Raw genomic sequence first — 17,431 nt, forward strand, 5'->3', positions numbered from 1 at the left:
AAAACAACACGAACAACAAAACAAACAACAACAACAACAACACCAACAACACCAACAACAACAAGATTGCAGAGGAAACTCCTTTTAAATATTCCAGATTTGGTTTTTTCAGGAACAGGCCCCAGAAACCGCCAAAAGATCTGGTTAGACGTTCTCTGAGACTATGCCCGAACAGTCTCCAAGTGTTCTCAGAGACAACCTTACGAGATGCTAGAACCGGCTATCGGTTAAGTTCAATGTATTGTTCTGTCAGCAACTCGGCAAATTTGTTTCATGTTTTCTTATTTCCTTCCAAGTTCAAAACTTTGGTAAACCCTGAAACTGACAATAAAGATTTTATAAGAGTGGGAGCCTACTCATCTAGCAGTCAGCAGTTTGCCAACCGCTGTTTGAGGAGAAATTTTTCAAACCGACCAATCAGATTCGTTGTAGAGGCGAGGTAACCTACGCATGCCCGGTGAAAAAATCAGACAAAGCGCACCATTTCTACGTCACTTGAATCGAGAAACTACAAGAAGAAAGACGCATCGAGTTTGATCGAGAGTGCGACATTGGCTTCAGACTAAAAAACTTGTGAACCTTTATTAATTTTTTTGTAGTGTATTTTATATTTATTTTTACAAAATGAGGGAAATCGTACACATTCAAGCCGGTCAATGCGGAAACCAAATTGGAGCCAAAGTAAGTGCAACAATTTGCCTTTTTTTGCCCTAAAAAGAATCCGTTTTCTAGCTTTTTCTAACGGCCTCATGTTGAAATATGGCGGAGCTTCATTCTAATACACGTTTTCTTTCTCTTAAAATGAATAACTTTTCAGCTTTTACGTAGTTCTGTGTTGTTTTTCTTTAAATTATGATTTAAATGCCTTTTCAAAAAGCTTCTGCAATCTCAATTTAACTATCCACTGACACCACATTGGTTCCATCAAGGTATCCTCAAATTCTTCACCATTTCAGCTCTAACCTTCAGTAAAACTATTTAATCGATACCCCTGCAATAATCCCTAATGTTCCTTTTAATTCTAACAAAAGTTGGTGATTAATAGACAATTTGTGTAGTGTTCAGATGATTTTTAATCCTAGTGTCGAATTTTTCCGGTTATTAATATGGCGGCATTATTTTACCGGTTCACAACGCGTCTCTCGTAATATCTTTGTGTTCGATGCTCTGAAATGGCGGTATTTCTTCTTTACCACTCTTCTCTTTTGTTCTGTCTCGATTTCCTGTTTTTATGTAAATGATGATAGTTTTTAAAAGATAACCAAATATTTTTTCAAGGAAAGAAAACAATGGGCTTATTCTCGACTCAGGATCAGGATGTAAAGATGGGTGGAGTACACAGTACAGACATGCTATGTAGATGTTCTTTAATCTTTAGTACATGGGTATAGTAATAACGAGGACAGTATGAATCATATTTGTTTCCCAGACTTGCTCAACTCATACCTATTTAGTTCAAGTACCTACCCTTTTTTTTATCTCTAAATGGAAGCAATTTACAATTTGTTTTTGCCAATTTTGCTGAGTTGGGAATGGTATGGGAATTTCTAAGATAATAAGATGAGTCAATGCCATGAGGCAGTAGAATTTATTTAGCAATGGGAATAAACAGCTAATCATTCATTCTTTTTAAAATAACCTGGCAAACAATGGAAAAAAGCCTGCTACACTCATTAAATTTCATGTATGCATGACAAGTACATGCCTGTCATGCATGCTTGTCAAGTAGCGGAGCACACACATTCATGCTTATGCCTGAATCCAGCTTTCGGGTATTTTACAATCAAGACTTTTCACATATACAGTACCATACTGATGCCTGAGCCTGACAGGCCTTTGCATGAGCTTGCCACACACATTCAGGCAACAGGCATCATGAGAGAGCTTATGCTCGGATAAATAGGTGAGGTTATTACCTGAGCCCTGTTGCAGCTTCTATCACATAACCTCTAGATTTCCACTTTTGTCTAATTCTCAAATAGGGTTAATTTTAGTTACGTAGTAAGAACATTGCAAATAAGGTAGGACAGAACTTCTTTTTTTGGTACTTGCTACACTATTCCAAATAGGTTTGGAAGATCTCCAATTCACCATTCTTAATAAGAAAAAGTTTTCTGATATATCATGCACTTCGGTTCTTACCAGGAAAACTGGTACCTACCCAGACTTGAGTTTAAACAGGATTACCATGGTACTTCATGAAACTTTGACCAGGGAAACTCAAAATAACAATAAAGCCTTGCTTTGTAATGGAAGTTACCTATGTGATTTCATTGTTATAATTAGTAGGTACCTAGTTGTTCAAATCCTTTTGAGACTCCTTGTCAAACCAACAAATAACATAAAAATAAAACCATGGTTAGAACCAAGTTGAGCTCTGCCTTTTCACATACCTAAAGGTATTTCAACCAAGGGCATTATTAAATATAGGACGACCAGAGAACAGCAGTTTCATAGGTACACTGTTATGATTGTAATGAATACCCACATACTTACATAGAAAGTTAGGGCAATTATTCAAGAACCAACATAAACTTGCACTTGATCAAAAGTCTGAAACATCAAGTGCATTGATTTCCTAGGTATGAGCTTCTCTGGCACACAATTAACTTGCAGGTAAATAATTCTTGGTTCAATAACTTTGGAGAAAACATTTCTAAAACTGGTTTCATACCTTTTATGGCAGTGAATGGTAAATTCTTGATGTAGCTCCGTAGTATGTGACCTCAATTGTAGCGTATTTGCTTTCTAACTAGAACTCTTAATAGATCTACAATTTTTGAGTTGCTTGCTTTGCTAATATAGATTGCTCTTCATATTAGCTCTGGAAGGTGATTTTCCCCATTGGTGTTGTCTTTTATAAAATGCTGTACTTGAGTATTTTGTTTGCTGTGTATTTCACTTAAATATACTTGAAATCCTGTGATGTACTTGAAATTCTGTGATAGTTTTGCCATGCCTTTGTTTGATTTTATTGGATAGTTTTATTGCCTGCTAATTTGCCTGCTTTGGTAACGATCTAAGTATTAGTTTGCTCTTGAAATCTGCTATAGTCATGGGTCTGGGTTCCATTTTCTCAAAGGTCTAGTTTAATTCTTCCTAGAAAGTATTCAATGGTTCCAAATATAGAACAGTCTCAGCTAAATTAACATGTTATTTATTCAGTTTTAGCTATTGTTCTATTACCTAAAATGTCTCTTTCCTATCTCTAATTGACCCTTTAATTATTATTAATTTTGTTAATGTCCTGGTGATTAACAACCTCTTCACTTACTACTTCAACTCTCTCTTCTTTTGCTGTTGTGAGTTCTTCAAATGGGTTTGGTCTGTCTCTTTCTCTAATGGCTGGATCATTAGGATTCCTATTTTTTCTGGTGTTCTGCATGTTATTCTGTTGTTAACTAGTGCCAATACTAATAGGCCAATTACTGCATGAAACTTGTATCCTTGGTAAGTCAATTGACTAGTTTGATATGCAAGCAACAAAGTCATCTTTTAGCATGCAACTCTTTGGCATTTTTACAAGAAAACTCTCAATGGGGAGAATATCTTGTCTTTTCCTGAGTGCATCTTCTAACTTTATTAATGCTACATTTGTGCAGAAATTTCAACATCCTTTCTCAGGTCTTCTTAATGTTAGTAGAAGAGAAAAATCCAATATTGATTGTGGGAAAACTCTTGATTTTATGTGCTGGGAATAGTTCTATCCAAGTATTACTTATTGTGATATTGTGTGCTACATGGTTGATTTAGTTCATTATCCGACGCGACACAGGCAAGATTATTGAGTAACACCTACACAGATTTCTCTTCCAAGTTTCCTGTCCTTAGTATTCATTAAGCATTGAGTATTTCTGATATCTTTTCAGTAGGAGGTTTCCTACACTCCAAATAAGTCTTGATATTTAAGCCTGGAAGGATAATAATAGAAGAGCATTGACATTAGTGTCCTTGGTATTTTTTTCAATTAATTTCAGTCCCCCTCTTCTCTCCTCTATTTTTTTTTTCTTTGAATTCGGGTACCTCAGCTTTGTTCTCTTCAGTCCTAGCTGAAATAGAAAAGGAAAATATAGAATGCCTACCCTTCTCTCCTGTAGGACCAGCTATCTACCATTCTACAAGTATTTTGATTGGCTTCCTCACTCCGTTCGAAACGAAACGTGCGCGAATTACCTCAGAGTGAATAATACTATGTCCTTAATTTTAATTATTCATCTCTCCTAAAACTTTATTCCCAAATAGAACAACCAAAACTTTATTCCGAAATAAAATAATCATCTCTTCTTTTCACCAAGCCGTTTTCTTCAAAAAATTTTCTCGATCGTGTACTCGGGGCCTGAAAAGGTCGTATTGTTTGTAGGGTGTGGGATTCCATGTCTTGCTGTAATTATCATCATGACAGGTCGAGTTTTTTAAACAATAGATCATGTGTACTGGACTCCCCATCCCATTTGTAAAATGGTCAAATGATATTACATCAGGAGGCACCATAAACTGAAATTACACCAGGCACCATAATGTGGTTCTAACAATGAAGTCTCTCACATAACTGGATATATTTTTTCCAAGAAATTTTATGAAGTAACCTACTTTTGAAACCTTTGTTTTTGGAATATTGTGTATTGTAGGTATTCACACGATCGTACTTAATAATTAGGAGTATAGATATTTGGCCTTTTTTCTTTTGTTTTTATTTTGCTTTGCTGAATTATTATTATAGGAATTTTTTTCCCCTTCGTTTTGGTCTTCTTTTTACTATGCTTCTCGAATACGGATACATGGTTATTTAATTTTACCTGGGTTCTTCGTTTATTCAACAGTTACCTAGCTAGAGTGCCCAGCCAGTAAATTTATTTCTCATCTGAGGACCTGACTTTACCTGCTATTACTTCTCTGCATTCTCTCGGTTGATACCCTCAGAACTCGAAGAATTTTGTAGCCATTCACTCCATTAGTATAATGCGTCTAGAAAGGTGGAACTAATGTTCGAATATTTCTCTCTTTGAAAACGGTATTACTGATCAAGACAAATATTCCTGTGCGAGTTGAAGTAAACGGTATTGGTAAGGATGGCCTGTGTACTTGTGTTCTGATGGTACTCTCGAGAATTGTACTTAAAGTCAAGGTTGGAAGCTGGAAACTTTCTCCCGTAGGATAGTGATTAAGATGCACAGGGTGTCCCTAAAATTCCTGACTAAAGGAAAGCTTCCTCCAATCATTGTTACTTATTGATATCAATATTGTCTGTTATCAAGGTATCATCCTCAGATTCGTGTAAGCTTAACCGCCTTAACCCGACTTTTAGGGTGTCCCTATACCTAAGCCTCAAAGTTGTCTTTTTGTGAACGGATAACAATGTTAGGATTCAGCAACGGAAGCTCAAAGTATTTTTGACGTTAGCATTTTTTAGCTAAATTCCTACAGGACTACTCATTTCTTTCCTTTTTTTTTTCGTCTATTTTATAATTTTAGTACTTTCTTTTTACATTTTGAAGTAAATAAGCACGCTCTTCTACGAATACTTGAGCCGAGACAAACTGCATTCCAATGTTTGTGAACAACATTGTACAGACGAAATACGTCTGAGTTGTCACGAACTGTCTGTCGTACTGTCTACACATCAATGCATTCTAAACATTTCTGTTACTCACTCGGCTGATTGCTAAATTTTGGCAACGGATCACATGGTTTTTCCCGATTTCTCATTTTGTATTATCATGGGAGTCTAATTCTTATGAAATTCCTTACACTTCAGTGTTCATTATTCTCAATACAGGAGAGACATAATAGTGCCTTTGGACTCTTGGTCGGTGAATAATTCACTAGTGCCCATCAGAAGGCCAAATCTTGTTTTTATTATCCTCTCAGTAAGTTTGTGGTAAGAACAATCGACCAAAGTTTTTCGTTTAAAATTCATTTATTTTCCTCTTCAAATCTAAAAGAGGGCATATCAACTGCGAGTGTACAAATCACAAATCCTTGTTCTACTTTTCGAAACTGTATATAGTCATTTGTCACGCGACTAGCACCAGTCACTTGCCCATATTAGGACGAACGAAGGATTCCAGCGACAAGTTGGTCGTGTAACAACACAACTTGTGAAGTTTTTCATGTTGTGTTGTTCTCGAATGCCCAATTTGGAAGTCCAGTTTTGGGTGATTATGCAGTCGATATTGATTAAATGATTCCCTTGGGTTCTGTTGAGTTGTTGATAAATGACTCTCCATTTTTTGCCTGTGAGAGGAAGGAGAAAACTAGTCGTTTTAGATTGATGTTTGCTTCTGATTTGGGCATATTTTTCTACACAGGCTTCTAGCATTCTCTCGTGTGGTACTGAAACCATTTTCGAATTGGTTTGTGATGTCGAATTGGTTTGTGATGTTTCTATGTCGTCTAATTTTTGATTCCCAAATACGTACTTACTTTTATATAGCTCTGTCGGTCGGTACAGATATTTCTGTCCTTATTAGGAATTCATTTCATGTACTCTCTCCAGCCTCTCGCAATTAGAAAAGGGGAAAAGGATTTCTATTTCTAGCCGCAAACACATAATTCCAGGGAGTAATATTTCAATGTGGAAAGATTGGAGCCAAAAAAAGAGTAAATTCCTCACATTGTGTTTTTATGGAGATAAAAATATCGATAGGATACGTACTTCAGTGGAATAGAAGCCAAAAGAGCATGTTTCATGTCTAGTAACACGGCAGTTGTGAGGGACGCTCCCCTCAAATATTATCCATATGTGAATTTTATTTTATATTTAGAGCACACAGAATCTCGAGAACACCAGGAGATCTCTAACCAATTCTCTCCTAGGAAACATTCACTTCAATTGTTAACTCTCTGAATTGTGATTATTTCTGATGCACTTTAACATTTTATAATGTCTTGATACCTACTTACTTTCTTTTACCCGTTGGGAAGTATTTGTGCCAAACAAGATTGCCGTGCTGAAATGTCTGGACTTCTGTTGAATATGAAGCGGTTTTAATATCCGCTTCGAGGGTTTTGCTATACCTTGTCTTGATGAAAGCCTTCACTCACATCTGTTTTATTTCTAGAAAAGGTTAAAGTCAGGATAGTTTCATTTCCAGTCACATCTGTTGTGAACTTTCCCTCCTGCCCTTCGTGTCTAGAATATTGACTATCACGAATTTTGTACACACGAGGAAATGACATGGAAATTCAGCTCAGAGCTAGGAAAGCTGTGTAGAGCTTTCCTCTTCCCAGAAATTGACTTCTTTTGAATACGAAATAATAGTTTTGAGTTTGATATGGAAGAAATGGGTTTTCCTCTGCATTTGTGTTTGTTCAGTGCTTTATTTTTGAACGGTATGACACGCTATCATTTTATTGCAATCAGGGACTTTTCAGTCTTACCCGAGACAGTTAGATATTCTAGTCAATCTATTCTATTCTAATAGAAAAGTATTCTATTCCAGTCTAGTCCGGTGTAATTAGAGAGAACGGCATTCAAGTAAAGCACGTATGACAACTCTGAGATCGTTTTCATTCTCCGAGATCCTTATCTCCGTTAATTCCCTGTGAATATTTAAAGAGCTCGAGATTTATGAACTCCAGAGATCCCGAACAGAACTTTCTCTTTGGAATGCGAACGAGAGAAAGATAAATTTGTAAAAGTACAAGATTAAGGTACCTACAGGCCGGTAACACATTCTTAGCTGCAACAGGATGGTTAGCGGTATGTACGTGTTCTGTGGATCTCGAGAGTAGTGAACTGAGCTAAGTAATTTCAGCAAAGATAATATGTACAGTCCGTCTGTAAGCATGCCGGTGTCTACTGGGTCGTTAGAAAGTCGAATGGTTCACTCAGAACGGAATAGACCTTGTTTTATATCTTGATCAACCCTGATTGAAATTTGTACCAGACCTATGTTCGACTCATATAAACCCTTCAGAGAAGATTATTTTTGAAGGATAGGGAAAAATGAAAATACTCCTCTTTGATTGGTTATTGAATAACGATATGGTATTGAAGATCGGTCTGAAATCTGGCTTTCGACTGGAAAATGCCTTCATGGTTCCGTTCCTTTGCGTAATTGGTTTCACTGAATAGTTATGTCCTCGCAAAACTGAATATCATTCCAAGTATTACTTTCATGACGTTTTACATTTTATAATGAGACGAACAATCATATTAAGTCGTGTGCTGTAGGGAATCTATAAAATAAAATCTTGGTAATAAGAACTTGGTTTTAAATTCTGTTCTTTTTTGAGCGAAGAGAAATTGCAGCGTAATTTGAGTTCTATTTTCGCTGAATCTTGGTGATTTATAGCCGTTTTACTTTCCCCCATAACTTTTGTGATCTTTTAATAAATTTAATGTGTTTTTCGGAGCCTATTTGACACTGGAATTACTTCAACACCTGAACTGAAAAGAAAGTAAACAAATATTGTAGGTTATTTGAGATGATAGATGGATTAGATGGTAAAACTCGCGTGATAACCAAGTAGGTACTAAAAATATCTAGAATCAATAGTACGTATTCTCCCAATGAGAGGGTTTTTTTGTTCTATTTTAATTTTCGTAGGAATCCAAATGAACGCTCAATAACGGATTAGCGACATGTAACGCTATGATATCAAGCCAAACTATGAAAAGATTCATTTTTCCTGACGTAAACTAACAAGCCTACAGTTCACCTAGTCTGCTCGTGTTACATCTTGTTTCAATTGTTACATTATTGTTATTTAAATTACCAATCTAGCCTTATTCACACATTGTATCTGGTACCGCTACTATTGTCCCCTCTGCCTCTAAGGAAACTAACGCGATTTTGTTGTCTTGTTTGCTTTCAGTTCTGGGAAATCATTTCAGACGAGCATGGCATTGACCCCACCGGAGCTTACCACGGAGATTCCGATCTTCAGCTGGAGAGAATCAACGTATACTACAATGAAGCCTCAGGTTGGTAAACATCTCTTTGTTTGGGAACGAGCAAATCGCTTTGGGAACGTTAGGGGAACCGCTTTCTTTAGAGAACGCTGGAAAGTGAATATAAAAGTAAAGGCATTTTAATTGTGTTTAGCGTGAATGCCTGTCCTAAATAAATATCGTTCCTCGTGTAGAATTTTATGATTTGGATCACCAACGCATTTAGTTCCCCGTGCTAACCACTTCACTACTAGGTAATATTAAATGAACTGAAATATTTACAAATGTTAGGTACTCTCTTCAATTGAAAACATGAGCTTCTCTCAGACTTGCAACTTCAGCTCCTTATGAAACTAAAATTCCCTGCTCCTTACAGAGCTCTATTCTTTGTGACTCCTGACTAGAAGTATGTTCAGACCTAGTTCAGGACATGTTGGCACGCATGAAACGTTGAGTGAACAGTTAGGTCCCACATATACAGCCGGTCATGTGAGGAGCAAATCTCAAGAAAGAAACCAGTCCTAAGAATCATATCGGTGCAAGAAATTGGTTAACTGGAAATGATTATAAAGAAAGGGAAATGACCGTACCACGATTAACGGGGTCCGTAGATATTGATAAGAAAGTAAAACAAAACCTAAGCTGCTTAGATTTCAGAGAATATGACTTGGAAATATTGATTGTTGAAGGATTTGTGATTGTATTATATCGAGTAATGGAGAAACCAGCCGGTGGATTCTCAAGACAGGATTGTGTTTTAAACAAAATCCATGATTAGAAACTCTGGTCGGATATCTGATTATTCAAACTCATTTCGAATCTGGTTTTGCAAAAATCGTTCTTGAGGAAAAACTCGAAACCGCAGACTGCCAGAATTATTAGTCATTGGACTATTATTAGACAGGTGTGTTGGTGGATGTGGAACTTACTCAACCGTTGCGCCATGTTTCTCGTCTGCGCTGGCTCGATCCCTAATTATCTTATTCCCGAACCATCTTATCCATTCCCAAATTACCACATTCTCTTGAAATATTCTTCTGTTTAGTTCTGATTTGAACGTTGGTTCATAGCAACTGGTGTTACTAACCTAACTTCAACTTTTTCCTGTTAAACAGTTTATTCATTCTTTTCCTTATCGCCATAGATTTCTATAACAGTCCTGTTTTTCTCCAGTAACTTATTTCCATTTCTCATGGGTTCCCCGTTAGTTTCTATACTGTACGTACGTAGTACTAGTCACTCATAGCTCATAGCTCATATGCCTTATCTTACGCGGAATACGGGGTCTCCATGTCCACTTCTTCCGTTGAGCCACGTCATCTTTATAAATAGAAGAGTACCTTGCTCACTTCCTACCAAGTTAGATCTTGGCTTTGTAGCCACTGTGATTCCATTATGGAAATATGCTACCTGTCTTTTTCTTTGGCTTTTCTTACCCACAAGTAAGATCTTGGCGTAGCTGTAGTGAAAAGTCATGAAATGTGTTAGGTAACTATTATGTAACTTGTTTATTTGAAGGTTTGATGAGGTAGCTTGTAATACTGCTGGTAGGTATAACAGAGAGTCCTGTACGCTTATTTCGTATATTTTCCTTGGTCCAAGTTATTAACCAGACACTTCCCTTTTTTTGTCTCCAGGAAGCAAATATGTTCCCCGTGCCATCCTGGTGGATCTCGAACCCGGTACCATGGACTCCGTCCGCTCCGGTCCCTTCGGTCAAATCTTCAGACCCGACAACTTCGTGTTCGGACAGTCTGGTGCTGGAAACAACTGGGCCAAAGGTCACTACACAGAGGGTGCTGAGCTCGTAGACTCAGTGCTCGATGTTGTGCGCAAGGAGGCTGAGAGCTGCGACTGTCTGCAAGGATTCCAGCTGACACATTCCCTGGGCGGTGGTACTGGCTCCGGGATGGGAACTCTGCTCATCTCCAAGATCCGTGAAGAATACCCCGACAGAATCATGAACACATACTCTGTCGTCCCATCACCAAAGGTGAGTGCCGTCTTGATGACATGTTTATGAACTTGCAAAACTACCTCGATAGTCTAAATAAAGTAAGAGCTAGGTATACTTGGATGTTGGGAGACTGTAACTTAGTATAATGTTCGTGGGTTGGGTATTTCCTGTGACACCCTTGTGTACTCGTAGCTTGAGCTTAACCTAGAGACTTGTGTCCTTGTAACGTTATGGTGTTAGTCAGTATAACTAATATGTTACTTGTGTGTTGTGTTGCAGGTATCAGACACCGTTGTAGAACCCTACAATGCCACCCTCTCAGTCCATCAACTCGTAGAGAACACTGATGAGACCTACTGTATTGACAACGAAGCTCTGTATGACATTTGCTTCCGTACCCTCAAGCTGACCACCCCAACCTACGGTGACTTGAACCATCTTGTATCCCTGACCATGTCTGGTGTGACCACTTGTCTCAGATTCCCAGGTCAACTGAACGCTGATCTGCGTAAACTTGCTGTCAACATGGTTCCTTTCCCACGTCTTCACTTCTTCATGCCTGGCTTTGCCCCACTCACCTCCAGAGGCAGCCAGCAATACCGCGCCCTTACCGTTCCTGAACTGACACAACAGATGTTCGATGCCAAGAACATGATGGCTGCTTGTGACCCACGTCACGGTAGATACCTGACCGTAGCCGCTGTGTTCAGAGGTAGAATGTCCATGAAGGAGGTCGACGAACAAATGTTGAACATCCAGAACAAGAACTCCAGCTACTTCGTAGAATGGATCCCCAACAACGTGAAGACAGCCGTGTGTGATATCCCACCCAGAGGTCTCAAGATGAGTGCCACCTTTATTGGTAACTCCACCGCCATCCAAGAACTATTCAAACGTATCTCTGAACAATTTACCGCTATGTTCCGCAGAAAAGCTTTCTTGCATTGGTACACTGGTGAAGGTATGGATGAGATGGAATTCACTGAGGCCGAATCTAACATGAACGATCTTGTATCTGAATACCAACAATACCAGGAAGCTACTGCCGATGAGGATGCTGAATTTGATGAAGAACAAGAGGCTGAAGTTGACGAAAACTAAATCACAACTCAAGCTACATTCCTCCAAGACTGAGGGCAAGTTGATCAGATTAACTTGACTTATTGAACAAGAGATCTGCTTGCTTATTATTAACTTGGGCTCTCCAACTTGATAGTAGCAAAGTTATCTCTGGGCCATGCTCTCAAGTTATCCTGATCAACATAACCCTGACACCTCGTAATTATTTTTATTTGTACTCATCACCTTAGTTTCTCGTTCTCTTTCTCTTCTTCCGACCTCTTTTTTCCTTTTCTTTTAACCCCTAATTTTTTTACGTTATATGTTGCATGAATATGTGACGCGGATCATAGTTGTCAAAAATTTATTATTTACCTACCTGTTTTGAAATGCTACTTATGAAAAAATAAAGCTTTCTGTGAAATTTGAAACCTACCATCTCCACTAATGAAACGTATGTTTTCTATTTCATTCTTAAATAAAAGCAAGTAATCATTAGGACATGAAGCTGATAGCTCTTATTGGTTGATGAACATCTAAGTAGTTCTTAGGATCTCCTATTGGTTCCATGGGGTATAATAGTAGAGGGTTGAATTCAGTCAAGAGAAAGTGCTCATAAACACTTGTATGGGAATTTAATATAAAGTTGTTGCTCAAACGAGGGACGACTTTATATCAGTACTCTACATTTCGTCCTTGGTCGAAATCAATTATTTCCTAATAAATGGTGATATAATTCCATACCTCAACTGGGATAGAACTCTCGTCCTCCTGATTACCAGAGCAAACTTTACCTCTAATTTTTCTACACCCTAGTTCACAAAGGGCACAAGTGACATTTTTTGCGAAATCGAGTTATGTGTTAAAATGGGTTAATGAAAGGTTTATAAACACAGAGCACAAACGATACATATTTCGTAAAAATGATACCTAGGTATCATTTTAATTAACCCATTTTAACACATAACTCGATTTCACCAAAAATGTCACTTGTACCCTTTGTGAACTAGAGAGTACAATTGTGGGTTTCACCAACTTTTTTAACAGCCCGTTAACTTAAGAGCCCTGTTAAGCCCAGACAAGTCAATTGGAACTTAACAGCCTGTTAGCTAACAAGCCTTCTAAGGCCTGAAAATATATTGGTGAAATCCACTCTAGGTAAATTTGTATCACAGATCACAGCTCAGTCCCCGATCCCCGATGGCCTTTGTGTCACGGATGTTAAAATCTTCATTTCTATAGTCAGCACGCTGGCTTGACAAAGAGGGAAGCGTGGGTTCAATCCTCATCAAGTAACTAGCCATGGCCCTGGCACTTGTTTATTACCTACTTGTTTACCTACCTCGGTGGTGTAGTGGTCAAGGCGCTCGCCTGGTAAATAGGAGGGCGTGGGTTCAATCCCAGCCGAGGTATGGAATTTTATAGATAGAAATGGACAGTCGATGTCGGTCCTAAAACTAAGTACCTACCTATTATTAAATTCAACTTCGACATGGCATGATGATGACTTTAAATTGCTATTTTGGCGTTCTTATATATCCCATCTTTGCATTTTTGACTTGGTCAAATTGCCCAATTCGGTATTTTGCAGTCATTAGTCCTTCCAGAAGAGTAGACATGAAAAAAATTACTTTAATTAGGTAGGTGCCGAATTATTGCAACATGCCTTTTAATTATTCGTAATTGAACAGGCAGGGAGTCAATTACATATAGGTACCTACATATCTCGAAAATCATTTCAGTAGTGAAAGGATTATTATCTTGAGATGTTTTATTTATACTTATCTAAAAAAAAAAAAACATCTCCAAGCACTTGCAAGTTTGTGACCGACCATGATATTTAAAAAATTAATTTCGATGTTCAGATGAGCTCAGATCGTTAGTTGTCCGTACCTATCTGTTACAATTGATGAAAAATATCACAATTACATTATAATACGAATTAGGAGAGTTTAGACTCTTCTCTGAATAGGATTTGGAACTCTAAGTCTGATTTTACGTATTTTTAATACGAAAAATTTTGCTACAAAGTCTAAAAATCCAGCAGTCTAATCTCTTGAGATTCTAACTATAGAAAAATAGTAAAATTCCGAGAGTTTTATGGTCGAATTATTTTTATGAGTGACAATGAAGAAGAACTTGAGTTCTCATAAGAACTACCTAGGTATACGAGTACTTGGTGAAATATAGTTTTCAGAGGCTCAAAAGATTCTCTTGATGATTGGAGCCTTGTTAAAAAGGCCTTTGAAAAAAATAAATACCTAATGATAATTCGTTGGAAATAAAATGATGACTCGTAGGTACCTACTGATTTCAAAGAATTTCTGAGAATTTTTCCTTTTGGCTGATAAGAAAAATGACTATAGTTATCTCTGAGAAGGTAGGATCTTAGTAAGGTATGTGTAGTAAGTATATATAGCTTTCGCTAAATTTTATGATTTGTCTTGGACTCGAACCACCGACTTCCCGATCCAAAGCCCACCGTGCAACGCAGCGCTAAACACTACACCACTGAGGTTGGTCTTAAGAGGATGATGTACCATTTCACAAGTGGATTCAGTTTGTTTAAATTAAAATGAAGTTATTATCTCTCTAACATTTAGACTGATTACAGGTGTTGGGAAATGATTTCCAAGTATTCCTGGAACAGAGAAACTGACCTTGAGCATGCAAAGGGTTAAGGTTATTAAGGCGACTGATGGTATTTTCCTCGATGAAGTGGAAAAATGTCGACCTAACTAACACCAGAGTAAGCTACTTAAGTAATCCTAGGATAAATAAACGGATAACCCTATCTCGAGAAAATTCAACATCAGACATACCTACCTAACTATTAAATAGTAAGTAAAGATATAGGTACTCGTAACTAAATGCTTCGACAAGCAAAAGAATGAAAAAAGAAAAGAGAAATCGATTTATCGATTATTGATCCGCAATTCACATGGGAATATTTTGCAAAGACATTTACAGATACAAATCATATCGATTGGATAAAATACCATTATTTTGACATAATAAAATTAGCGCGGGTCATCTTAATCTCCGCTATAAATCAAGCTAATCCTATGTAGGTAAAGAACGCAATAAGGAATACCTACCTAAAGTTAGAAAGAACCTGAAGGAAGATCGTCTGCCTGTCATAGTCAGAGGAAACATGAAGATTCAACCTCCAACTGGGGACATTTCACGATCTCAATTCAATATCACGATTTCTCGATCTCACGTGTTAAATAAAAACAAATTAACCCTTGAGTTACAAGAGTGATTTTTTTTCTTTTTTAAGTTAGGTTCCTCTGTGGTCGAGTGGTTAAGAGCAGTCACTCTGCACCCGGAGGTGCTGTTTTGAATCTCGGCTGGGTCGGAAAATTTTTGGCCTGACCTTTTCATTCCCGGATAGGCATGGATGTACAAGAATGTGCATTGAAGTAGGTAATGTGAAAGTGGTTTCGAGGAACAATTTTTTTTTTTTTTTAATAAATTTATTTTAAAAGGGGCTCGACTTTGAATGTCATTTGCCCCTTTATTCGAGGAACAAAAATCAATAGTTAAATTTCGTTGGTGTGTTGATTAATACAATCCATTTCAAACACAGCCGGCCTAATTAGCTTATTTTGTAGCTCCTCTGACTTGTAAACGCTAGGCCACGGGTTTGATTTCCCGGGGTGGATTTTATCCTGAACGGATAATATTCGTTCTCGGAACGGCTGACTTTTCCTATCCTGTTTTCCTTCTCTTCGATTTCGGGACGATAAGACCTTAGCAGTTACAGTTCCCTCTATCAAATATAAAAAAAAGCCTTCGGCGCGGCGTAAAGTAGTGGTCAAGACGATAGTCTCATAAACAGGAGGGCGCTGCTTTAATCCCAACCGAGCCACGCTTTGATAGTTTGACCACATAATAATACGTATAATAATGGATTAATAAAACAGAAACAGAGCTCCAAGGGTTAGGTGGTAGAGAACGCTTCCGGCGCGGCAACGTTGACATAGCCCTGTCCTTTATTATTACAACTTTCAGCTATGAAATAGGTTCCTACCTATCAAGGCAGGTGAAAAGGTATATGTACTTGCTTATTCCTTTGTTTGGCTGGGGGACTTTATTAAACAGGGAGTATACCAGCCTGAATATCCCTTGCTAAAGAAATAGCAAAGGTTGGGTGCGAAGGGCATCCACTCGTAAAATTTTTGTAGCCAAAACCAAATATCAGCCCAAAGCAATCACCCCACGGCTGTTTGAGAGGCTGACGAAAAATGCCGACCTTGCCTGAACGTGGGAAAAGGCGAAGAAAAAGAAGAGAAGAAGAAGAAGTAGGTATTTCTCTCTCTCAATTTAAATTGGCCGAAGAAAACGAAACTTATCTCAACCGGACCCAGTATAAAAGAAGATTATTGCAAAATTATTTTCACATCCACCATGTAGTGGATTTGAAGCCATTGTCTACACCCAATGTGAATTCATAGTAATTGTTTCGTCTCGGGAGTTAATTTAACTCTTCATCATTGTGAAATAATATTACCTCGGTAAGTAAGTGGTCAAGGCACTCAGCCCAGTAACCTAGGAGACGCAAACAATGCTTTCCCAGAAGACACCCAAGCCCAACTCTTTGCCCGAGTAGTTAACTGACTCTCAACCCGGGAGGAAGGGACGGTTCGAATCCCACCCACGCGGACATTTTCGGACCAAACTGTTTCGTTCCCAGATAGAAATGGATACGTGTATGTATATTATTTAGACACATGCCTTGAAATCATGCTACAGCGGTTTGGAAGTAGGTATGTACAAAAAAATAAAAATAAAATAAAATAAAAATAAAAAATACATAGATCTGATTTAGTATCTGATGATTGGTCAACAGCAGACTGATTTTCGTCACTCTACCAATTAGATATGAGAGATCCTAGGTATGTTTAAATATTATTACCAACTTAGCCCAAAACTTTTGGTCCAAAAAATACTATGGCATGGGACCTAAAATATAAAGTGATTGATTTCAACACAAGTAAATATACGTATAGATCGCGGACACATGGAAATTTAGATCTTCGTTCAGGCTGGGCAGACTGATCAGACGCTGGGATTAATAACATTGTCCATCGCATATCTAGATTTCATTACATAATTTAAAGAATCATCATTGTTTCTCTTGAGAAGCGGTAGTACAGATTTTTTCAAGTCTATTGTTTTATTTTCGATGCTTTACAATTTCAGACAAGAGCAGAATCCACGGAGAATTTAATGCAAAACTAGGGCTGTGGCAAAATTGAACTTGGTTCAATATTGAAACCGTTTGGACTCGAAATTATGCTGATATCTGCCTCGGTGGTGTAGTGGTCAAGGCGCTCGCCTGGTAAACAGGAGGGCGTGGGTTCAATCCCAGCCGAGGTATGGAATACCTAGGGAGTAAACCAGTTTAGTCTGGCTGGGGGACTTTAAACAGGGATGATACCAGTCTGAAATATCTCTTGGCAAAGAAACAGCAAAGGTTGAATGTGAAGAAACAGCAAAGGTTGAGTGTGAAG

General features: G+C 37.9%; 1 protein-coding gene across 1 annotated transcript; it reads left to right on the forward strand.

Moving 5' to 3' along the window:
* The first annotated feature begins 483 nt into the window (after positions 1 to 483).
* LOC103517423 (tubulin beta-1 chain) lies at positions 484 to 12,365 on the forward strand. The gene is made up of 4 exons (XM_008482461.3): positions 484 to 681; positions 8,821 to 8,929; positions 10,534 to 10,889; positions 11,133 to 12,365. The coding sequence occupies exons 1-4, from the start codon at positions 625 to 627 to the stop codon at positions 11,952 to 11,954; spliced, it is 1,344 nt and encodes a 447-aa protein (XP_008480683.1). The 5' UTR covers positions 484 to 624; the 3' UTR covers positions 11,955 to 12,365.
* Positions 12,366 to 17,431: the final 5,066 nt, after the last annotated feature.

Source organism: Diaphorina citri, unplaced genomic scaffold (genome assembly GCF_000475195.1).
Source record: "Diaphorina citri unplaced genomic scaffold, Diaci psyllid genome assembly version 1.1 scaffold55, whole genome shotgun sequence".
Classification (NCBI taxonomy): domain Eukaryota; kingdom Metazoa; phylum Arthropoda; class Insecta; order Hemiptera; family Psyllidae; genus Diaphorina; species Diaphorina citri.

Coding starts and splice junctions, on each gene's coding strand:
- LOC103517423 (XM_008482461.3), top strand. CDS start 625: ATGAGGGAAATCGTACACATTCAAGCCGGTCAATGCGGAAACCAAATT. Junction 682..8,820: donor GAAACCAAATTGGAGCCAAA/GTAAGTGCAACA, acceptor GTTTGCTTTCAG/TTCTGGGAAATCATTTCAGA. Junction 10,890..11,132: donor CTGTCGTCCCATCACCAAAG/GTGAGTGCCGTC, acceptor GTTGTGTTGCAG/GTATCAGACACCGTTGTAGA.